The sequence below is a fragment of the Prionailurus viverrinus genome, chromosome X (assembly GCF_022837055.1).
Source record: "Prionailurus viverrinus isolate Anna chromosome X, UM_Priviv_1.0, whole genome shotgun sequence".
Taxonomy (NCBI): domain Eukaryota; kingdom Metazoa; phylum Chordata; class Mammalia; order Carnivora; family Felidae; genus Prionailurus; species Prionailurus viverrinus.
This window is the reverse complement of record NC_062579.1, coordinates 11,627,075-11,651,727: the sequence shown is the minus strand read 5'-3', so window position 1 is coordinate 11,651,727 and position 24,653 is coordinate 11,627,075. Positions and strand designations below refer to the sequence as shown.

At 38.0% G+C, this 24,653-nt stretch overlaps 1 protein-coding gene across 3 annotated transcripts in view; it reads right to left on the bottom strand.

Annotated features, from left to right (window-relative positions):
- CDKL5 (cyclin dependent kinase like 5) overlaps positions 1 to 24,653 on the bottom strand; it is a 193,025-nt gene that overhangs the window by 62,876 nt on the left and 105,496 nt on the right. For all 3 annotated transcript variants that reach the window (XM_047843716.1, XM_047843715.1, XM_047843717.1), the window contains one exon: positions 3,653 to 3,698. In XM_047843716.1, the coding sequence (XP_047699672.1) occupies positions 3,653 to 3,698 (46 nt within the window). The remainder of the gene's footprint in view (positions 1 to 3,652; positions 3,699 to 24,653) is intronic.

Below are 24,653 nucleotides of genomic sequence, written 5' to 3'. Positions count from 1 at the left end.
CTGCAAAAATTACCTCTCCCTCAAAAAAGTTAACACTGGATTCTTTTTTCTAAGAAATAGCTATTATAATCTAAATTGTGTTAACTATAAAATGAAGTAAACGTATTTTCATAATTTTTGTTCCATTTTCTCAACTTAAAAGTCCCAATCTAACCTTTTATTTACTATTTAAGGTTAGTTCCCATTTTAGGTAGTGATCTATTATCCTGGGATAACAAGGACAGCTTGAACAAAATACTGGTCCTACCTTATGTAGTTTCAAAAACATTTTATAAAAATGTGTTGAAATATTTACAAATTTAACAAGAAAATAGGACATGATCATAATCTTTTAAAGCTAACAGAAAGTAATATATACTCATAAAATATCCCTTCATATCATCAGTATGAGAATACTGGATTAGCTTGAATGCAAATCAGACCAAGTTCAGATCCTATTTCAGTATAACAATGTTTTTACAGGATTATTTCATGACCTTCACAAAAATTTTTAAACACTGGGTTTTAGAAGGGTCATATAATATCAACAGAATATTTTCAGAGAAACTAATAAAAGAGATTAATGAGAGCTATATGACATTAAGGATATTCTGATGAAACTCTACTTTTTATTAGATTTTTCCTGATTGAAATTTAAGGTGATAGAATGGTTCAGAATTAAGTGGTTTACATAGGGGTTGAATGGACATTCTCATCTGTACTAAACTATCTATATACACTTCACATTCCAAAAGGATTGTTCACCACACATATTCCATTAAGCAAGATTCTACTCAGGCAGTGGGGTGCCTGGGTGCCTCAGTCAGTTACGCGTCAACTCTTGGTTTCAGCTCAGTCAAGATTGCACAGTTTCTAAGTTCAAGCCCCGCCTTGGGCTCTGTGCTGACAGCAGCACAGAGCCTGCTTGGGATTTCTCTCTCCTTCTCTCTGTTCTTTCGGTTTGCCTTCTCGCTCTCTCTCAAAACAAACAAACAAACAAACAAACAAACAAACAAACAACTATTTAAAAAAAGCTCTTGCTTCCATGTTAACAACAACAAAAAAAGATTCTACTCAGGCAGGAGGGAAAGGGTTAAGACAGAACAGAGAGTATGATATCTCCCAGGGAGAGCTAGAAACAGTTGAAAAGTGTGCCTAGACTAGAACTGGAACTAAAAAGTTATGAATAATTGCATGTCTTTAGATTCTATCACAGTAATGTTTCCGAAGTATCCAGAAGTATATATGGGCGTACCTACAAAGGTGTCCATCTGCAAGGTGGATGGGTGACAAGGCTGCAATGCCTGTAAGGTATGGTAACTGATAATGGTCTGGCAGAGAGGAGGGTAGAGGGGATTCATGCTTTGTCAGTGCACAGAAATAAGGGCTGGTCAAATGTTTCCTATAATGTCTACACTATTCATACATTCCCAGGATACCACAGCTAGAAACAATGTCTCTTGCCTCAAAATTAAACAAATTCGTTCAGACACTGACTGCTTTCTACTCTGTTTTACTGCTATTTACTTACAGGTCTTAATTCTACTAAGCTTCTTGAAATCACCCTGATTTATTCTTCAGGGCTTTCATAGCACCTGTCTCAGGGCTCAATACATTTAAACAGATGTTATTGATTACCACTCTGAAGGTATCATCACAACAGGTACAAACACATTGTTTAACTGAAGCTAAGAAATGGTATGAACAGAACAGAGATTGTGAAGAATATGGCAGGTTTTTTTTTTTCTTTAAAGCAATGGCATACGTGGCCTAGTTTGTACTGCTTTTCAAAAACTTCATGACAATTATTATTTTTGGTGGTTAACTGATGCTTGACAACGTGCCTTACAAGATGAATGCACAGCCAGAAGTCTTTACATGAAGGCAAAGGTTATGCTTTGATCTACTGTTGCAACCACTCTTTTTAGTAGATCACCATTTGTCTCTTGGACACCTGTGGTTAGCCCAAAGCCACTGCTCAAAGAGCTCATTTCCAATGGTCTCAGAGTGGACTGGCCTGGGGCTATTGCTTCCTGTCAGACTACAGGTATATCCTTTGAAGCAGGTCCCCCCCCCCCCCCCACACACACACACACTTTATAACAAGCTAAAAGCTTTTTTTATTGCATTCTCTTTAAGGCTGGCAAGACAACGGCTGCTAAGGTTTCCCAGATGATGCGTGTGCTCCACATAACCAGCACATCAGAGTTGGGATATATCAAATACTACTGAATCTACCCCAGGACCTTGTTAGTGAGCCCTTTTTGTTATTTAATGTTCGGCTAAGTGTCTAAAGTATGGGTGATGAAACTGTTCACAAATATAGAGGCTTACGGTGTGTAGTCAATGTGTGCTGATAAAGGTAGGCTACGACTGCCATTGTCATACTTCCAATTTGATACGAAAGTTAATGCTATGCTAGTGCCTCTTACCCTGGGGCACTATTTTCCACAAGGCAGGTTATGATTCAGTGGTAAAATCGATGTTATCTGATGCCACAAATAGGCATTTATGTGAATTTATATGAGCAGGAAACAACAAAAAATGAAGAACCTCCCATTAGTAAAATAGTTTTGTGATACTTTTACTTCAGTTATATATAGGACATTATGTATGTGGATACTGGATTAGGATGTAAAAAAAATATTTCTGTGGATCTCTGTAGGAAGAAAATTGGCAAAATGCTGCCTAGAGCTTCTCAAAGGCCATGCATGTCTTCATGGTAAGTTTTTCTACTAGGCTATCCTTAGATGGCCAATAATCTAGATTTAAAACCTAATCAACTACTGAAATGCTTTATTTATTTTTTGTACATTTTTTTTTTTTAGTGCTTTATTTAAAATTTTCTTGCCCAGCATAGGGTAACTTTTTTAACGTTTCTTTCTTTTTTAAAGTTTACGTATGTATTTGGAGAGACAGAGCTTGCATGCATGTCCATGCAAGCTGGGGAGGGCCAGAGAGAGCGGGTGAGAGAGAATCCCAAGCAGGCTCTGTGATGTCAGCGCAGAGCCCCAGCACAGGGCTTGATCCCACAAACTGTGAGATCATGACCTGAGCCAAAATCAAGAGTCAGACGCTTAAACAGCTGAGCCACCCAGGTGCCCCAGCATAGGGTAATTTTAGTACTCCATCTGAAATGGTCTGGACGTGTGACCAAGGACCCCAACTATGGTATTTCTTCTTGAAAAGCTTTTATTCTTCCAATGAGTCATTTTAAATACAAAATCACTTTCTTGATACCATTTACATACTACTTATCCATGTATTTCTAACTAAGAACCGAAGATCATAGTAATCAATACCAAAGCCCTTCACACAGCCCTTCCTACTTATGTGAACTCACAAAAATATTTATTTCAAATCAGTTTTCTCATTTTAATATTTATAAATAGCATGCCTTCTACCTAGCATTTGAAGCAAGATTTCCAGTGCTGACTGTACCTTAAAATACATGATAAATTTTCTAATATCATGAGATTTGATTTACACAGAAGGAGCTAGATGTTTCAAAGCAAAGCATGATAATAAATATGCTATATTCACTTTCTGAGATGCAGATGTTAAAATTTCAGGAACAAAGGCTAATCAGCTAGATCCCATCTCTTCTACATTCTGTTCACAAGGACTAAATACAAAAAGAAAAAGACAGATACACACACACACACACGTATACCTTCACTGTCCTTGAATTTCTTGATTGCCACAATTTCATGTGTTTCCTGCAAAGGAAAAAAGAGGCAGAAAGTCATTCCTCAGTGTCTTTGAAACTGGGAATCCCATTAGTGTCGGGGTATATTTGGAGACTGAGGGCAAGAAACCAGAGAGTAAAAAAAGAAAAAAAAAAAAAAAGATCCTCTTCTTTCCCAGCCCCTCATTTCCTGGTTCCAAAACTCTCTTTCTAAGCACCCTGCAGACATTGTCAGAGAAGGGAAAAATAAAGGGAGAGAGAAGGGAACCGAGAGCAGAGATGGCAATAGACCATGAATAAACTGTAAGTGTTAATGTCTGGACGCTAAAAAAAAAGTGCCAGGATGACTGATATGATATAATATTTACCATCATCTGTAGTTCCTTCTGAAACTCAGGGGCACATTTTAATTAGGCTTCTATAGCAAAGAAAAGGCTTCTACAATACTTGGTAGTTGCGGGTAACAGAGTTCCCCTTCTGAGTCTCCGCCCTTCACTTTACTTTTCCTAACAAGCCTAGTTCCCCAGTTCTTCTCTATGGATAGTCATTTCAAACCCAAAGAGAGACAAACATCTGCTGCCAAATACCAATCACTACCCCCACTCTTGCCTTTATTTCCTTCTCCTGAACACAAGTGGGTTGTGAGCAAAACCCCACTTTAAACGGAAACATTGCAAAAAAATTTTTGTGTGTCTTTTTTGGTTGGAGAAGAAAATGAAGGCTGGAAAGGAAATAAAAATGCTCAGAGCTAAGTACCACGAGGTTAAATAACTCATGTCTTATTCTGGTCTAAAAAAGGAATAAAAAAGCTTTTGGCAAAATAATATATACATTCTTCAAAGCCAATATGTTATAAAGAAAGGTCTTCTGAATGACTCAGGTCTGCTCTTTTGTACTCTAAGTGGCTATACTTTCAGATCTGTAGGAGCAAATCTTTTAATAAAAGATTGTCACTGCATCAAAACAAAGTCTTTACAAATGCACGCACTAGCAGGCAATAACCAACAAGGTACAAGGTATAAGGGAAAGAACACGCCCTATTGGGAAACTCTGCTCCCAGCACAAAGAAAGACGCAGCACTATACACGCATTCAGGGAGAATCAAAATGCTCGCATTGCAGGGCAGAGTTCTTCCAGGTCATGCTTCATCCTATACTGCACTCTAAATGGAGACCCATAGGCATCGTTTTGTTGCATCCTAAGTATTACCTTTGTCTGATTTTATAAAAGGTCTCACTTAGTTCAAATTTGCTCATGATAGGACTACAAATTTAAACTGACAACGAACTTATTTACATCACCTTGAAGAAAGAAATGCATTAATTTCTGGCATCTCATAAATAGAATTCACTGTATAAAAGTTACTCTTTCACCAATATCATGGAAATCCTCTCAACTCTCTCTTTCTCTCTCCCTCCCTCCCACTCACTCAATACAGTTTATATATTTACTTAAAGAATGAAGCCAAAGAGATGAAGTTTTCTATATAAAATCACTTCGATGTCTGGTGGAAACTTACATGCACTTAAGAGCAGAAGGTGCTGGAAAGAATTTAACATTTCACTTTTATTCAAACTGCTTATAAAAATAATGCAAACTTATTACAGAAAACCTAAAATATAAAAGGCACAACCCTTGCTAGTATTTTGCTTTGTTTTCTTCCAGTAAAGTTTTCTCAAATTGGAATTGTAATATTGTATATGGTGTTACATGTTGCTTTTATTTCACTTGATATTGCATGAGGTACATTTTAACCTGTCACTGAATAATTTTTAAAACCATCATTTTTAATGTATCGTTATTTAACTGTCTGGTCAATGAACATACTTTAACATCTGCTTCTTTATTTTTCATAGAGTAAATTCGGCGAGTGATATAACTGGGTCAAATGGTATGAACATTAAAGGCTCCTGATACTGCCAAAACTGATACCCAAAAATATATCATTTCACAGATCACTTCAGCAGTATATAAAAATACCCATCCTATGACCACAGCTAACAGTAAATACAATCATTGGAAAAAGTCTTTAGACATCAGTGAGGTCAGAGAAGTTTCCTTCTATCAACTGGTAAGTGAAAAAAGGTCTACTAAAGTTAATATTTTTCTTGTTGATTCATGGATGTGAACCTGTTGCCAAATTTTGTTGCAAATATTTTCCCTAGACTAACGTGATCATTGAATTATTTAGGGCTTGGTTGTTGTTGAATATAACTTATTATTACAGTCACATTTATTGATATATGCCTTTATGTCCACTACTTTTGTGTTCAAAGTCCTTACTTAGCCTCAGTATGGTTAATATGCATCCACAGTTATGTCTCAATATTCTAATGATTTAATTTCTTTCCTTAAGTCTTTATCCACCTATAATTTATTCAACCCACCTGTAATTTAACATAGTGAGGGAATCTATATTCAACAGAATTCTAAATACTGAATCAATTTTCCCAATACTCTTTACCATGGATTTTTAGTTCTTTGTTGTTTCCTAGCATTCTTACATACATGCTCTAGATTTTCTTTCAGAGCTTTCTAGTCTAGTCTACACTATTGATCTGTTGATTCTTATATCAGAACCAATTTAGATTGTTGTGACCTGAAACTGTTTTAAATTAATCTGGGATTATAGACCCTGGTTCTTCTTTTACCATTTTGTTAAATTTATTTTTGAGAATAGATTTTGGCTGTTGTATTTAATTTGTAATTATACACACATGAGCTATTATATGTAATCTGTATTTCTTTACATATTTTATTAGCTTCAATCTTTACCTCCAGTCCTTTTCTACTGTGGTTTTCACACTTGTTTAGAGCTCAATTTGCATGAAGATTCTGCTCAGTGTGCATCTTTGAGTAGCTTTCTGAGGAAAGTCATGACATATGTCCAAGTTCTCTCACACACGAATGGCAACTTGGCAGGCACAGAATTCCTGGGAAGGCGACCTTACGTTCTCCACCATCTTCGGGGTCCCTATAAAATCTTATGCACTGCAAAGCCCTGCAAAGTGCCATGCACATCACAGACATTGTACGTTTGTACATTTATTAAAGCAACTTTCCAGCACATAGGAGTAAAAAGTCTCTAACAAAATCCATGTACTACTTCTCCATACACTTTCTTCTTACAAGAAGAAGAAAATAAAGTCAGGGGCCAATTTGATTTTTAACATAGATAACTTTGTTTCTGCCTAGATCCTGTTAGGACTTCTTTTCTTTGGAATAAAAATTTTAAATTAACCAAAGTATGTCCAGAAGACAGTATGGGGGTGGGGGGGAGGGGGAGGGGGAGGTTTGAGCTAGTATTACCTGGAAATCAATGAACTTAGAAAAGTTTTCTTCTAGCAACCTTAAATGTTGTTTCTAAATCTATTTTCCTAATATTTTTTCACCAGAAACCTTGTAACTTTTAGGTTGGACCTTTCATAATTGCGTTGTATGGTTTATTCACTACTGCATAAGTGCCTAGAATAGCAGGCACATAGTAGGTTCAATAATATTTCACGAATGACTATTTCACGAGTGAATTAATCAAAACTGTTGCATCAATTTTGCTCTTTTACTTTCTTCATTTTTGGTTTATCTTCTTATTTCAGCTGGCTTTGATAATTTTTGCCTTGTTTCAACTTGTTCTCACCATAGAGGTCATATCCTTCTGGCTCTCCCTCAGGAGTGTTCATCTGCTTGTTACAAAAAATCATTTTTAGAACTACGTGTTGCTTCTAAATCTTCAGAGCAGTGTTTTCTTTGTCTTGCCCTATCTTTTCATAAGGTACACCTCCCTGCCTTTTTTTTTTTTTTTTTTTTTTTTAAAGATTGGAAGAGATGCACTAGGCCTGGCATCTGACAACCAAAAAGTTAGTTGGGTTTTTCAGCCTCCCAAGCGTCAAAAGGCCGACTGATGCAACCGAGCCCAATTTCAAAACCTGGGTTCCCAGCAAACACTCCTCTGGTTGTGTTGGCTGCTCTGAGGCTGGATCACCTGGGGAAGGGCTGCCAGAATAAGTTGTTCGCTGGCCCCACACTTCCTAGCACATCCCGTTCCCTCTACTCTACACTCACTACACCTTGCCATGGGAGTCTGTGAATCCTACGACTCAACTTGCTGCCTCCAGTCCTTCTCTGCTTCATGCCATACTGTATTTGGGGTGCTTCGTTGCTGGAAAATTCTGGCAATACAAGTACTGATGTAGGCTAGTTGGGGGACAGAGAACTCCAGCTCCCTCAGGGTCAAATGACAATTACCACCATGAGACGGCTACCTGTTTCCAGCTCCAGCAGGCATGGGCGCTACCCAAAAGCAGTATGTGTCCCACTCCTTTTTGACAATTTGCCCTATTCTGGTTCAGAAAGTAGAATAAGGAGCATGATGTTCAAGGCTGTGTTTTTCAATCCATCTCCCTGGACTTGGCCAACAACCAATTTTTAGCTTCTTAATTAACAGAAATTTTATCAGTTTTTGGTTTTCTTTTTAAATCTCTTCATGGGTATGTAATGGAGAGGTAAGAGGAGACACACCAAGTTTTATTACTTGTACTACCACCACCCTGAGATGCTACATATCATATAGGTATAGACAAAGAAGAAAAATATATGAAAAATAGCTCTGAAAAACTGTTTTAAATTCAATTTATTCACAAAAGCATGCCATTGCCCCCACAACGTCTGCAACAGAATGTCACCAGCTGTAGTCAGCATGATAGGCATAATTTGCTACTTGTTTCAGTATCTCACTTTGTTTAAACAAGGAGTTAGTTAAAAGCTGACATTTTGAACAACAAACTAAGGATGTGATAAAATATATAAGTAAGTTATTAATGGTAATTCCATACCTCACCCTTAATTTTGTCTCAAAATTACAATTATATGACTCTGGAATGCAAAAAGAAAGAGGTTCCTGAATTGTACTGCTATCTCCATGTGTGAACAAGCTATATCAAGGCATTTAACATTTACCAAAATAAATTTCCTCCGTTGAAAAAAATTTAGAAAGAGAATGAAAAATAAATTTTATGAGTAGTAAAAAATAGAAAAATATCCAGAGGGTCTATATTTCTTTCATCATTCGCAAGATCTCTACCCTACAAAAATCATGCCTCAATCACTGAACAACCATCCTGAACACAGAGACTTGTAACCCAACCTTACTCCTGCTAGTGATCTAAGGCTCCCTAGTCAATGGTTTATGGCCAGAATCAACTGTCCCCTCAGATGTTGGCAAAACATGGGACACCTGAGTGGCTCGGTCAGTTGGGCATCCAACTTCGGCTCAGGTCATGATCTCACAGTTAGTGAGTTCAAGCCCCATGTCGGGCTCTGTGCTGACAGCTCAGAGCCTGGAGCCTGCTTCGGATTCTGTGTCTCCCGCTCTCTCTGCCCCTCCCCCGCTCATTCTCTCTCTCCCTCTCTCAGAAATAAAAACATTAAAAAAAGATGTTGGCAAAACAACTAATTGGTATTAACAATCATAAAATTTACTAAGTTATTTAAAATATAGTTACATAACTTGATTTAATTATGCTCTGGAAAACTGAATTCTCTAAATTGGTAATATACTTTATAAGGAAGCATCGGGAATCTTTTTTTTTTTTTTTCCATTTTATTTATTTGAGAGACGGGGGAGAGAGAATGGGGAAGAGGAGCAGAGGGAAGGAAGAAGAGAATATCAAGCAGGCTCTATGCTCAGAGTGGAGCCCGAGGCAGGGTTCAGTCCCAGGACCCTGGGGTCATAACCTGAGCAGAAATCAAGAATCAGGCACTCAACCCACTGAGTCACCTAGGTGCCTCAGAAATCATGGTTTTAAATGTTTTGCTCTGTAATTTAAAATACCCAACATGCATTATAAAGGAGAACAGAAAAAAAAATAGCGATTCGATTTTACTATTCATGGATTCCAAAGGTTATACTCTACAATTCATTTTGTAATTAATTCCTCCATGAGGAAGCCATACCTTGGGAAAAATTCTTTATTTCTTCATCCAAATAGCAGGAAATACAACTTGACACCTAAGTATTTTAAAATACTTCAATCCACATTTTTTGTATGCAAATATCCCAAATGTCCTAAGTGCTTTTACACAATGAAATGCTCCTCCTTCAACAGAAGCAAAACCCTACAAACACAGACATTATTACAGTATAGACCGATATGGTACCTGAAAAAGCAAGCTTTATTTTAGGCTATTTAAGTATTTTTGTGCCAGGCCCTGTGCTAAGTGCTTCCCATGTATTTAATTCTCAAATCACACTCTGAAGAGGATCTTACTTACTTACTTATTGCTTACTTACTTTTTTATAGATGAGGATATACTGAGCTGTGTGGGGTGGGGAGTTGAATATAGTTTGACACACAATGTTAAATTAGTTTCAGGTGTACAACATACTGATTCAACAGTTTTAATGAGGTTCTTTCTATATTTTACCCCAAGATCATACAGCTGAGAAGTAATAAAGCTAAGGCTTTAAACCCACGAAATCTGATTCTGGAAGCCATTTCTCTCTCATCCATGGTCATGCTCTACCACCTTTGCAAGCCATGTATGTTAAGTTCTGTTGCTAAAAAGGATATATTTTGAAACATACACACCTCCACAGTGGGGAGACATCATTATTTCTCATCTGTGTTTTTCTCAAAAATACATGCTATCACCAATAAAAATTTTCTAATGGTTTCCTAATGTCTGCTCTATTTTCATCTTTATTCTGACTCTTATTTCATAGAAACCTTCTAAAATAAATGATTAATTTTTACATTATGAGCACACATAAAATAGGAGTAAATTCAAGCACAGGATACATTCCATGGCAGGTAGATACAATGGAACTAACATGTGTTTGCCAAGTACCATAGAAATACACATTTTTAACCAGGATACACAAGGATAAAAACTAGACTGCTTTCCAAGAAATCTCTTTTCCTATATTATTTATCACCTATAAACTACCATAGTTTGCCAATATTAAAAGTTAGATCAACTACTAAATTGAAGTACTTCAGACCATATCAGGAAGGAAAACAATCTATAGCCAATAAGAAGAGCATTTCAGTCAGTCAACTAAGAACAGTTTATTGGGCCCCTGCTTTACATGAGGTTTTATGTGACATCTTAGGTTTGACATGAGTAAATGAAACATCTCACATACACAGAAGTGTATACGTTGGTAATAATGTATGTCAGTAAATTAATGTTTATGAAAATAGTTTAAAAGTACAACAAATGTTATATGATAGGCCCCCAGGAGTTCAAAGCACATTGACCATGTAAATATACAGAAAACAGGTCAGATTGAAGTCGATAATATGTTGGTTTATTTGCTTCTGATCACTCTCTCGCGCTGAAATGTAAAATGTCATACATATACCTTCATTCATTCCCATTCCTTCTCTCCCCAGAGGGAACTTCTATCCTGAAATTGTTATGTAGCACTCCCATGCATATTTTTATTTTTTTTTATTTTTTTGAAACATTTATTCATTTTTGAGAGACAGAGACAGAGTGTGAGTGAGGGAGGGGCAGAGAAAGAGGGAGACACAGAATCCGAAGCGGGTTCCAGGCTCTGAGCTGTCAGCACAGAGTGTGATGTGCGGCTGCAACCCATGAACCTCAAGATCATGACCTGAACCAAAGTTGGACACTCACCCGACTGAACCACCCAGGCATTCCCCCATGCATGTTTTTATTATCACAAATGGATTTACCCATAAACGATTTTACTGTTTTGAACATTGAAAATCACGTAAGTGGCGTGTTACTGTGAGCATCTTTTTGCAACAGCTTTTTGTTTATTTATTTATTTATTTATTTATTTATTTATTTATTTATTTATTTTTTAACGTTTATTTATTTTTGAGACAGAGACAGAGCATGAACGGGGGAGGGTCAGAGAGAGAGGGAGACACAGAATCGGAAACAGGCTCCAGGCTCTGAGCAGTCAGCACAGAGCCCAACGCGGGGCTTGAACTCACGGACCGCGAGATCGTGACCTGAGCCGAAGTCGGACGCTTAACCGACTGAGCCACCCAGGCGCCCCAGCTTTTTGTTTTTAAACACAACATTGTGTTTCTGAGATTTAAACATAAACCTAGTGCAGTGGCACTCAACTGGGGACAACTGTGCCCCTCCCCTTGCCTGGGGACATCTGGCAATGTCTCTAGACCCTTTTGGTTATCACAATGGGGTAGGGTAGGAGGCTATTGGCATCTACTGGGTAGAGCCCAGGGCTGCTGCTGAACATCATACAGTGCATAGGACTGCCCCCATGACAAAGAATTACCCGGCCCCAAATGTCCAAAGTGCCGACAATGAAACACTCTGCTCTAGTTGATTCATTTTAACTGTTTTGTGGTGTTCCACCGTTAACACTCCCCCTTAAAAGAGACACTGGCCACTTTGAGGCGATCAAGTAAAGCTTTTAAAAAGAATTATATAGGGGCGCCTGGGTGGCTCAGTCGGTTAAGCATCTGACTTTGGCTCAGGTCATGATCTCGTGGTCCGTGAGTTTGAGCCCCGCGTCAGGCTCTGTGCTGACAGCTCAGAGCCTGGAGCCTGTTTCAGATTCTGTGTCCCCCTCTCTCTCTGACCCTCCCCCGTTCATGCTGTCTCTCCCTGTCTCAAAAATAAATAAACGTTAAAAAAATTTTTTTTTTAAATAAAAAGAATTCTATACCGTGAAAAGAAATTTTAGGTGAAAATGAGATGATTAAAAGACTAATTCTTCAAAAACTAGTAAAGCTATTAATCATGGGACTAAAATGTCTACACTCATCTCATTTTCACAAAATGAGATTACGTTTACTTTTATAATAACTTTTGTAACATGGCCCCATTTAAACATTATACAGTGAGATATACCAAAAGATAGATGAAAATATATTATTTACTTTTTGTTAAAAATTCAGTGATGCTTTTCAGTCGGCCAAAAGCAATTTAGCAGTCACACAAAGTCTACACCAATAACTAGCAAAACTGCTACAAAGGTTTACATTATGGGGATACTGTCACAGGAAATACTGGTGTAAATTCTAAACTGTCTATGATTTGTATGCTAAGAGTACTTCACAAAAATGCTTACATCTTAAAAAGCATTACAAGGAAAACTCATAATGAATTTACTTCATGCTTAGCCTCTAGAAAGAGGACTGTCTCATGAAAATATTAATACATTATCAAGAACACAAGACAGCAAGCAGCCAAAAAAGGAAGATGGGGGAAGTGGAATCTTAAGACTCACATAGAAAACAACTGCCTTCAAGCCAAGTCAGTAGTAAAATTCCTCTGTAACAAAATCTAGTTTCTCATTTATTTCCATAAAAAAATTATTTCCATCAAATCCCTTCTACTCCCCTCTGTGCTGGAAATGCCCTCCATAAATCTTTATTGAGATATAAGAGGACAATAAATGAAGTATAAAATATCTAGAAAGAATGCCTAACCACTCCCTCTTTTCCTGGTCCTGGCTCCTGTCCCCATAGCTCAGTGACCAGATAAATATCTAGCTAGATATTTAGGGTCACTCTTGATATCTCCCTTGTCTACAACCCCAAGTCTACTCAAGTGCTGTTGAATTTAGCCTCCTAAATAAATCTTTTCCCAATCAGTCCACAGTTCTGCTCTACCTGACTCCCATTCCAATCCAAGCCTTTCGCATTCCCACGTGGAGTACTACCCAGCCTTCTAACCCTTCAAATATAAATGTGTCTGCCACTGGGAAAGCCAGGTGGCTATTTAGAAATGGAAATCTGTTTCCACTCCACCATTCCCCTTAAAACTCTAGTAAAACTCCCTTGCCCTTAAAGACTATGTCAAAGCCCCTTCACATAGCCAGCAAGGCCCATCAAGGGATCACTCTGGGCACACTCTCTAGCCTCCTCTCCCTAGGTCGTCCTTGCTTGGTGAGCGACAGCCATCGTCCCCAAGACCTCCCCTACTATAGTTCCCTTTGCTCCAAAAAGCTTTGCCCTCCCCTGCCCACTCAACCCTAAATTACCTCTCTCTCAGACCTTGGCACAATTCCTCACTTCCTCAGGGAAGCCTTCTCACAGCCTTGTGACTAAGTCTAAAGCCCCATATGTTCTCTTGGCAAACATCTCTTCGTAATTTTTACTAAAGTGACACTTTCACATATTTTATGACCACTTGGATAAAAGTCTGACTCTACCACTGGACTACAAGCATGTGGGTGAAAAATAATGTATGACTGGTCCCAAAGTGTACCGAACAAGACAGAGGAAGACCCAGTGTAAATGTCTCACTGTACGGCAGCACCAATTCAAAATTTACATCCTGCTGGCCCAGGTCATCCTTATTTTTGGGCATCATTTACTAATCCCACTAGAGCCTAACAGAGAAATACCTTTTCCTAGCATAATTAAAAAAAAAAAAAAAAAAGACATTCTTTGGTATAGAGGGACTTTTTTCAAAGTTAATAAAACATGAGAACACAGAATACAAACATATGCATTTAAGTTTTTAAAAGAACAGTATATCCCTAGGAGACATATTAAGATAGAACTGTTTGTTTCTTTCTTTAAAAAGTTTCAAAAAATGAAGATAATGAAACATAAGAGTCTTTAAAATTTCATCTGGCCCTCTCCAGAAGCCCTTTAGTAGGCAAGAATTTGAATAAGTTCTTAAAGTTCAGAGGGAATTACAGTATCTTGATTAAAAACCTATTTTGCTATTTGCTACGCTAGCCTCCAACAAATCACAAAAATGCACTGCAAAACTGATACTGCATTCTTTCTGTTAAAAACCTCTTCTTTAGCATTACTATATAAAATGGTTGCAGTTACAAGGTTGCCAATTTATCAAGTTATATAAGAAGCCCTACTAAATTAAAAAATTAGCACTTATTGATTTATTTCTCCACCTGAAACAATAAAATAAAGATTGTTATCCTTCACCATCACCTCTACTCCATTCTATGATAAAACTAGTGAGATTTCCTCCAGCCTGAAAAAACATAGTATAAAAACAGAGATGTCACATAACTACTAATATCTAACATTTCTAGGACATGAAGCATTCCCATGACAGAAATAGTCACAGATCTGAGAACTGGCCAGCATGTTGCTTATGGTCCTGTTTAGTAATGAGGTCACCAAATCCTTAGTGGAAACATGCCACAAACATCCAGTCATTTTGTATTAGCGGTGCTTTGGCAAAATCAAAGAAAAGCAGTAAAGCTTGGGTCCATGTGGAACAGAAAGAAGGGAAGAGCCTCTAGAGGTGAGATAACAGACCATGAGTTTGGTGGGAAGAGAAAATCAAAAGGGAGGCTCTCCTGTAAATGTAAGCCATATTCTTAAGGAGGCCGCTGGAATTCCTACAATAAAGTCTTCAACGACTTTTATTTGAACATTAAAAATGAACATATCCTATACTAGTGTGAGACTTAGAGCTACCTAAATGGCCAACAATTGGGTGCCATAAATATAAGAATAAAAACCATAAATGTCTACAAACATTTACTTGATAAATACAAACAAATCCACATATCCAGAAAGGCTTTGTAAGTACATCTAACAAGGCCCAGTATGACTGTTAGTGGATCAGTGTCAACCTGGACACTGGATAATAGAAATGGATATTTCTATTGGAAATTTACAATTTCCAATCTACATTGGATATAGAAATGTACACTTCAAATGGGTACATCTTGTTGTATATATGTAAAATATACCTCAATAAAGTTGATTTAAAATGAATTATTTAAAAATAATTCACCTCATAGTTATAGACCAATATGAATTTGCTATCCTATGTTAATATTATAGATTAGATAATACAAAGTTCAAAAAATAAAATGCAGTTGTTAAGAGGAAAATTTAGGCATCCAAAGAACAATTTTCACTAACCTCTATGGCAGGGCAAATAGCAACTCTTTTCAATAGAAAGGGAGAGACTTTCAAAACAATTTAGCTCCCTATTTATAGATCATACAAAATTCAAGATATACTTAATTTTCATAGAACTCTTTCAGACATTATATACAGATGCTTTAAAACCACTTTGTCTACACCACACTCAAACTGTGGTTGTGTCTGAAAATGAAAGGTAATTTCAAAGAGTACCTGGTAATGATGCCTGCCAGACAGCAGCATTTCAGTTTAGTAATGTTAACTATCCTGTCCATACCACAGCTGTTGCACAACTGTGTTAGAACTTTATTTCATTTTGTCCTTATTTTATAACAATAAGTAGATAATGAGAAAATAAAAAACTTACTTCTAGTGATCAAATGAGACAGAACATTAATTAGGCATGCCAACTGCAGCAATCTACATCCCCAATCAGATAATCATTGACTTAAGCTGTGCTCAATAATGAACAAAGAGTACAAAATTTAAATTTAACTTTGGAAATATATCCTCAAACTCTAGATCTAAGATGTGCCAAGAAATTGCAGCTTTTTAACTTTCTATAACTTTTAACCTTTCTTTACTAGCTCTGACCTTGATTTAATTTGCATTCTGTGATACCTCAGTCTTTTCTGGTTTATAGTCTCTTTGACTTTATTTTTTTACATGAAATTTATTGTCAAATTGGTTTCCATACAACACCCAGTGCTCCTCCCAACAGGTGCCCTCCTCAATGCCCATCACCCACTTTCCCCTCCTTCCCACCCCCCATCAACCCTCAGTTTATTCTCAGGTTTTAAGAGTCTCTTAAGGTTTGGATTAATTAGTTGGCCATACTTTTGTGGGTCCAATTCTAGAGTCTCTATTCTACTGGTCTATGTGTCTGTTTTTGTGCCAATACCATGCTGTCTTGATGCTTACAGCTTTGTAGTAGAGGCTAAAGCCTGGGATTGTGATGCCTCCCGCTTTGGTCTTCTTCTTCAATATTACTTTGGCTATTCGGGGTCTTCTGTGGTTCCACACAAATTTCAGGATTGCTTGTTCTATCAACAATAGCCAAATTATGGAAAGAGCCTAAATGTCCATCAACTGATGAATGAATAAAGAATTGTGGTTCATATACACAATGGAATACTGCGTGGCAATGAGAAAGAATGTAATCTGGCCTTTTGTAGCAACATGGATGGAACTGGAGAGTGTTATGCTAAGTGAAATAAGTCATACAGAGAAAGACAGATACCATATGTTTTCACTCCTGTGTGGATCCTGAGAAACTTAACAGAAGACCATGAGGGAGGGGAAGGAAAAAAAAAAGAAAGGTTAGAGAGGGAGGGAGCCAAAACATAAGAGACTCTTAAAAACTGAGAACTGAGGGTTGATGGGGGGTGGGAGGGAGGTGAGGGTGGGTGAGGGGTATTGAGGAGGGCACCTGTTGGGATGAGCACTGGGTATTGTATGGAAACCAATTCGACAATAAATTTCATATTAAAAATAAACAAACACTAAAAAAAAAAGGATTGCTCGTTCTAGCTTCGAGAAGAATGCTGGTACAATTTAGATTGGGATTGCACTGAATGTGTAGACTGCTTTGGGTGGTATTGACATTTTAACAATATTTATTCTTCCAATCCATGAGCACGGAATGTTTTTCCATTTCTTTCTATCTTCTTCAATTTCCTTCATAAGCTTTCTATAGTTTTCAGCATACAGATCCTTTACATCTTTGGTTAGGTTTATTTCTCGGTATTTTATGATTCTTGGTGTAATTGTGAATGGGATCAGTTTCTTTATTTGTCTTTCTGTTGCTTCATTATTAGTGTATAAGAATGCAACTGATTTCTGTACAATGATTTTGTATCCTGCAACTTTGCTGAATTCATTCATGTATCAGTTCTAGCAGACTTTTGGTGGAGTCTATTGGGTTTTCCACGTATAATGTCATCTGCAAAAAGTGAAAGCTTGACTTCATCTTTGCCAATTTTGATGCTCTTTCATTTTTTAAAATATAATTTATTGTCAAATTGGCTTCCATACAATACCCAGTGCTCACCCCAACAAGTGCCCTCCTCAGTGTCCATCACCCACTTTCCCCTCTCCCCCCATTCCCTCAGTTTGTTCTGTGTATTTAAGAGTCTCTTATGGTTTGCCTCCCCTTCCCTCTCTGTAACTAATTTTTTTTCCTCTTCCCCTCCCTCATGGTCTTCTGTTAAGTTTTTCAACATTCACATATGAGTGAAAACATGATATCTGTCTTTCTCTGACTAACTTATTTCACTTAGCATAATACCTTCCAGTTTCATCCATGTTGCTGCAAATGGCAGGATTTCATTCTTTCTCATCACCAACTAGTATTCCATTGTATATATAAACCACATCTTTATCCATTCATCAGTTGATGGACGTTTAGGCTCAGTGCTATTGCTGGGTCATAGGGTAGACCTATTTTTAATTTTGTGAGGAACCTCCACACTGTTTTCCAGAGTGGCTGCACCAGTTTGCATTCCCACCAACAGTGCAAGAGGGTTCCCGTTTCTCCACATCCTCGCCAGCATCTATAGTCTCCTGATTTGTTCATTTGAGCCACTCTGACCGGTGTGAGGTGGTATCTCAGTGTGGCTTTGATTTGTTATATAGTCAGTTTCCCCCTCAGATTTTCTCCCTGTTTCTATCAAGATGGCAAATGGGTGTATGGATGTGGGTGGGATTACAGAACTTCACTGTAAGGGAAGGGTTCTCAGACAAATACACAGAGGCCCTTATACTGTCCCCTGAGACTCTGGTCTCCAGGACAAGATGCCTTATAGCCCTGGACCCCAGACATTGGTTGATAATGCTGTTGGACCCCATGGGGACTGTGGACTCAGGTTATGTGTGGGTGTCTGGCCTGGTTGTTTGGCTCATTCACTGCTTTAACTGAGGGTGAAGGCATCCAGACTCTCATTTATACCCACAACCTGGCTATCAACTATAGTGCTGTTGGCTTGCCCCTCAATACAGCATCCCAATGACAGGTTCGTTGGCTTTCAACCCAGCTCCCTGGAGTGTGAAGTAACTTGGAGATTCCTTAGGGGCCAATCACAAGCTGAAGGAGACCCAGGAATCCTCTCTCCACCTAACCACAGCATGCCACATTTTACCCTGCTGTTGCTGCTTCCATTGTGATGAGGCAACTTTGCAAGGCAGTTTCCTCAGTTACAAAAGGGGAATGGAGCATAAGCTTCCTACACTTTTGGCTTTACCCTCAACCTACTGTCTCCCTAAATCCAGAATTTCAGTTCCTTGAGGTAATGGGGGCCGGGGGGAGAAAGTCAAGACTTGCCTGCCCTAACTCTGCCTGTTCTGCTCACATACATGTCTTTGGCACCTGGAAAGGGCCTACCTATCATTTCTCTTTCAAGTCTCACAATAATTTCCCCTACACAGAGGCATTCACCCTACTCTCTCACCTGGAACCAGGATAGAAGAAAAAGTCAGGAAAAAAAAAAACAATTTATTCACCAAAGATATATCACCAGGTATTCCAGAAATATTACCCCTGTTAAATACATAAATATTCAGATACAATGACAGGGGGGAAAAAAAGAAAGGTTTAAAATTAAACAGACTGATGATCAACATAAAAAACTATGGTCCAAATGAAGACAAAAATCTACTGTCTTGTTGAACTAGTGATAGACAAATAGCTTGCTACAGATTCCTTTACTGAAGGAAGGAATGACTGTGCCTAACTTTCTTAGGGCCAATTTTTTCCAAGAAATTATGTAGATACTATTGAAGTCAGCAGACTTAAGTTTTTCAGACATCGGTGGGTAAACAATGTATAGAATGCTAACAGTAGCAGAGCTACAATAGAGGCAATTTGCTCACTGCTTCCTGGAAGTGCTAACAAAAATCAGGCCCATGAGTATAAGCTCACACCTGCTGCTCAAGTTAGAAACAGTACTGCTAAAATGACTGTAAAACCACTGCTTAAGAATGTCTGATTCTTGGGGCGCCTGGGTGGCTCAGTCAGTAGAGCCTGTGACTCTTGATCTCAGGGTTGTGAATTTGAGCCCCACGTTGGGTGTGGAGCTTACTAAAAATTTTAAAAATATGTATCCAAAAAAAAAAAAAGAATGCTTCATTCTATTTTCCTTTTATTCATCAATAAGCTGATGGATCATACATGTATATATAAAATATGAAATCTATAATCCTGGATTTGGGGCCCTACTTTGACATTTTCCTATAAAGAAAAATGGGAATACTGAAAACTGGTACAGAAAGCCAAAACAACATGTTTTTTTCTGATTCATGAGAAATATGCCTGTGTTTTTGGACAGAAACATGCTTAAGGAAACTCTAAAGTTTGGGGCACCTGGGTGGCTCAGTTGGTTACGTGTCAGGCTCTTGATTTCAGCTCAGGTCATGATCTCTCATGGTTTGTGAGTTCAAGCCCTGCATTGGGCTCTGTGCTGCCGGTGTGCAGCCTGCTTGGGATTCTTTCTCCCTCTCTCTCTCTCTTCCCCACCCCTACTCATGTTCTCCTTCTCTCCCAAAATAAATAAACTAAAAAAAAAAAAAAAAAAAAGGAAACTCCAAAGTTCAAAAGCAACAGAAATTATGTTCTGTATAACATCTTTAGGTTCCTAAGGCATAAGGTCCTTCAGTTTACTATAATGTTGCCAAAATGTGAAAGACTGATAGGAAGAGTGAGAGAAACGTAGAAGCTCTCTATTCAAACAACTGAACTGGATTACCTCCAGGGACCATGTGATCATACATTCTGATAGACATGCTCACACATATGCAGACAAAGATGGTATAACTAACATCTGAAACAAGCTCCAAGTCCCTGCTTTTTGCCATAACCATATTCATGTAGAGAACAGAAAATTACATTCAACATAGGTAGCAAGTTTTTCTTAAAAACTTATCTTCCAAGTATCTAGAGTTAAGTTAGTTAAAACTTGTTTTATCTTTTATGCGTTATGGAGCAAACTAGAAAACACCACATTCACTTTCTCTTACCATGGAAAGAGATGAATATCAAACATAAAACAACAGCCTAAATATTTTTGAAAGAACTAAGTCTGGTTTGCCTTTATAGACAAGTACTCAGCACTTTATCTTACATATAATAGGTATGTAACAAAAACGTCCACAGAAATGAACTGTACCACCTTGTCATACAGGCATGGAACTCTTTACCACCATCACATAAGGAAGCTGGGCCGGCCACCTTGAGTGCGAAAGCAAAAGAGGAAAGGACAAAAATCCCAAAAGTGACCATGCTTTTAAACTAACTGTGGAAAAGAAGTCTCAAACTGTTCACTTTTTCAAGAGAATTAGCCAAGAAACACTCTATAAAGTGAAGAAAATTATTGTGTGGCTAGTTATTTGATGCCAAAAATATCACTCAAGCATTCTGGTTGAAATCCTCTTCTAGTAAGATTCTCCAAGACCTCAGTGAGGTCATCAGTTTGCACATGATAGATATTTCAAACATACTCTGTTGTCAATCACCAGATTGAGGAAAAGAAAGATGTGCTACATACCATGCAGCCTGGCAGCTTTCCAAGGTTTCCAGTATAAAGTTTTAACTCCATGCTTCATCTCCTAACTTCAAAAAAACCAAAACCCAAAAACAAACAAAATGCCCCCGCTCCTGTTATAGCTAATTATTTGCAATTTCTCAAGTGAACCTTCCCAATACTTGCTTACACTCTGCCTCTAGCATTCATCCTTTCTTCATTGATTCATTTATTCAATCAGCAAACATTTTCCAAGCTCCTACCAGGTAAGAGGTACTGTGCAATTCAGTAGAATATTTATTTGGGTAAGGAAGTACCCATGAGGTGACTTTATTTTTTTATTTATTATTTTTTTTTAGCTGCTACTTAAATCACAGGAAGCAAACCCTGCTAATTCTAGTTAATTCTTTTTTTTCCTTTAAAACTCTCCTTTGGGAAGCACTTCAAGATCCTCCAGGTTGTTTTGTGGTCCCTAGCACTACAAGCTCTTACCACAGCCGCAGTGGAATCTGGGATATGCCATTCAGCCTCACGTCCCACCTCAGACTGGAATTAAGATCCATCAGCCCACACACTTCACATAACTCTATGCCCCTAAGACCTAGCAGAAAGATACTCCAAAAGGGTAGGCTAAATGAGTTAGGCACTTTAGCTGCTCTAAGTACCTCTTAAGAATCTTACAGGGACCAAGAAGAAATGAAGCAATGGACACAGAGAGAATAGAGATATGTACATTTTAACTAAAAACATCACAGAAAATAAAGACTGAAATATTATCTTGTTAAAAAGACCAACCACCTGAGTTTTGAAAGGAATGACCTAGTTGTTTCTTTTTTTTTTAATGTTTATTTATTTCTGAGACAGAGAGAGACAGAGCATAAGTGGGGGAGGGGCAGAGAGAGAGGGAGACACAGAATCCGAAGCAGGCTCCAGGCTCTGAGCTGTCAGCACAGAGTCTGACGTGGGGCTCGAACTCACAAACTGTGAGATCATGACCTGAGCTGAAGTCGGTCACTCAACCCACTGAGCCACCCAGGCTCCCCCCTTGACATTTTCATTCTGACAGCCTATGAACTCTTCAAGGGCAGAGACCACATCTTTGTGGTCATGTGGTCAGAGATGAGGTCTCTGAGGCATGTCCTGGGCCTTCTCTCTATGCGCTCTCCACAATTATGCATCATGCCCTTTGTATTCTTTATTCGCAACATCCAGCAGGACTCACCACAGCAGGCATGTCTGCTTAATGAATTACTTTTAAGTTTTCTGTGGCTTCTCTTGAGCTAGAACTAACAAAGATCCCTTTATATATCAACTAAGAACATATTTAAATGGCATTGATGATTTTTCCATATGAATTTGAAAGATATTTGATTCAGGTAAGTCACAGAGTGGTTAAATGCCTGTGGAAATTTAAGCACCGACATCCATTTTGAGTTTATTTTTGTGTATGGTGTAAGAAAATGGTCCAGGTTCATTCTTCTGCATGTCGCTTTCCAGTTTTCCCAACACCATTTACTGAAGAGACTGTCTTCATTCCACTGGATATTCTTTCCTGCTTTGTCAAAGATTAGTTGGCCATACGTTTGTGGGTCCATTTCTGGGTTCTCTATTCTGTTCCATTGATCTATGTTTTGTTTTTGTGCCATTACCATACTGTCTTGATGATTACAGCTTTGGAATACAGCTTGAAGTCCGGGATTGTGATGCCTCCTGCTTTGGTTTTCTTTTTCAAGATTGCTTTGGCTATTCGGGGTCTTTTCTGGTTCCATACAAATTTAGGATTGTTTGTTCTAGCTCTGTGAAGAATGCTGGTGTTATTTTGATAGGTATTTATCCAAGGGATACAGGTATGCTGTTTCGAAGGGGCACACACACCCCAGTGTTTATAGCAGCACTATCAACAATAGCCAAAGTATGGAAAGGGCCCAAATGTCCATGGATGCATGAATGGATAAAGAAGATGTGGTATATATATACAATGGAGTATTAGTCAGCAATCAAAAAGAATGAAATCTTCCCATATGCAACTACGTGGATGGAACTGGAGGGTATTATGCTAAGCAAAATTAGAGAAAGACAAATATCATATGACTTCACTCATATGAGGACTTTAAGACACAGAACAGATGAACACAAGGGAAGGGAAGCAAAAATATAAAAACAGGGAGGGGGACAAAACATAATAGACTCTTAAATATGGAGAACAAACAGAGGGGTTATTGGAGGGGTTGTGGGAGAGAAGATGGGCTAAATGGGTAAGGGGCATTAAGCAATGTACTCCTGAAATCACTGTTGTACTATATGCTAACTGACTTGGATGTAAATTTGGAAGAAAAAAAAAAGCACCGACAACATGAAAATTGCAAATTAATGAATTACCTTAAGAGAAATTACACATTATTCTCTAACAAAACATGACAGAAATTTTATATTCAACACTGTGTTTATAAGGAATAGAAAATACTATGTTTATAAGGAATAGAATAAGCTGTTAGGTTATATTACCTGGTACACAGAATATGCATGTGAATGAAACTTGATTCCACATTTATATGAATGAGAAAATTTAAATTTTCACTGAAAAAGCAAGGTAAAGGGCAGCACAAACCTCTTCTGAAGAGGAAAACCTGACTACATTTTAAGTACTTTACAATAAGTCCCTAAAGTAGAATTTAAGTCTAATGGCATGGATAACATTAACATGATGACTCGTGAAGTATATCCTTCTAGTTATTCTACTAACTGCATTTGAACAAAAAGGCACCTAAGGCAACAGAAAACATCATAGATGTATAAATAAATGTGACAAATGATAGATGTATATAATAAAATATAATCTGGCTAAATTTTCTCTTGAACTCTGAACAACTGAAAAAAAATGCAGAAATTTCTAACAAAATCATTATTTCCTACTGTCTGAAACAAACTAAAAAAAAATCTGATTATTAGAGGACTATACTCCAAACAGTTTAAAATATAAGATATGTACTGGTTATTTTTCATACTCTCAGTGCCAGATCTATCTATGTGATTTCATAAGAAAACTAAATGTGTTTCTAAAAAGGGGTCACACATCTACAAGAAGGTTAAGAACTTCAGATCTACAGCCAAACTGCCTGGATTTCAATCATGGCTCTACCACCCACTAGGTGAGTGACCTTTGGCAAGTTACTTAACTTCTCGGTGCCTCAATTTCCTTTTCTGAAAATTGTGTCTAGTAATGTCACTTACTCCTGAGGCTATTAGGATTGACTAAGAAGATACAAGGAAGATCCAAGTAAAATGCTCACAACACAACATGAGCCAAATGTTGTTGTTATTATTACTATCATCAGGGATAAAGTTCAAAATGCTCTACTTCAGACACTCCCAAATCACCAAAGCAAGTTTCCAGAGGAACTCAGAGAGCACGGGGTTTGTCCCTGGGAGCAGAGGAGGGGGTTCCTTCTCCTATACCTAGGGAGAACTAACGGTTCTTATTATTATAAAGCCCAGACTCACAAAGGCAGTGGAGCTGAACTTCCCATCCAATAGGCTAATGTCAAAGAGAGGTGATGTCCCTCCAGGACTAAGAGGGTCACAGGGCTGGGGCTGCTGCATGAGGCAGAGGGC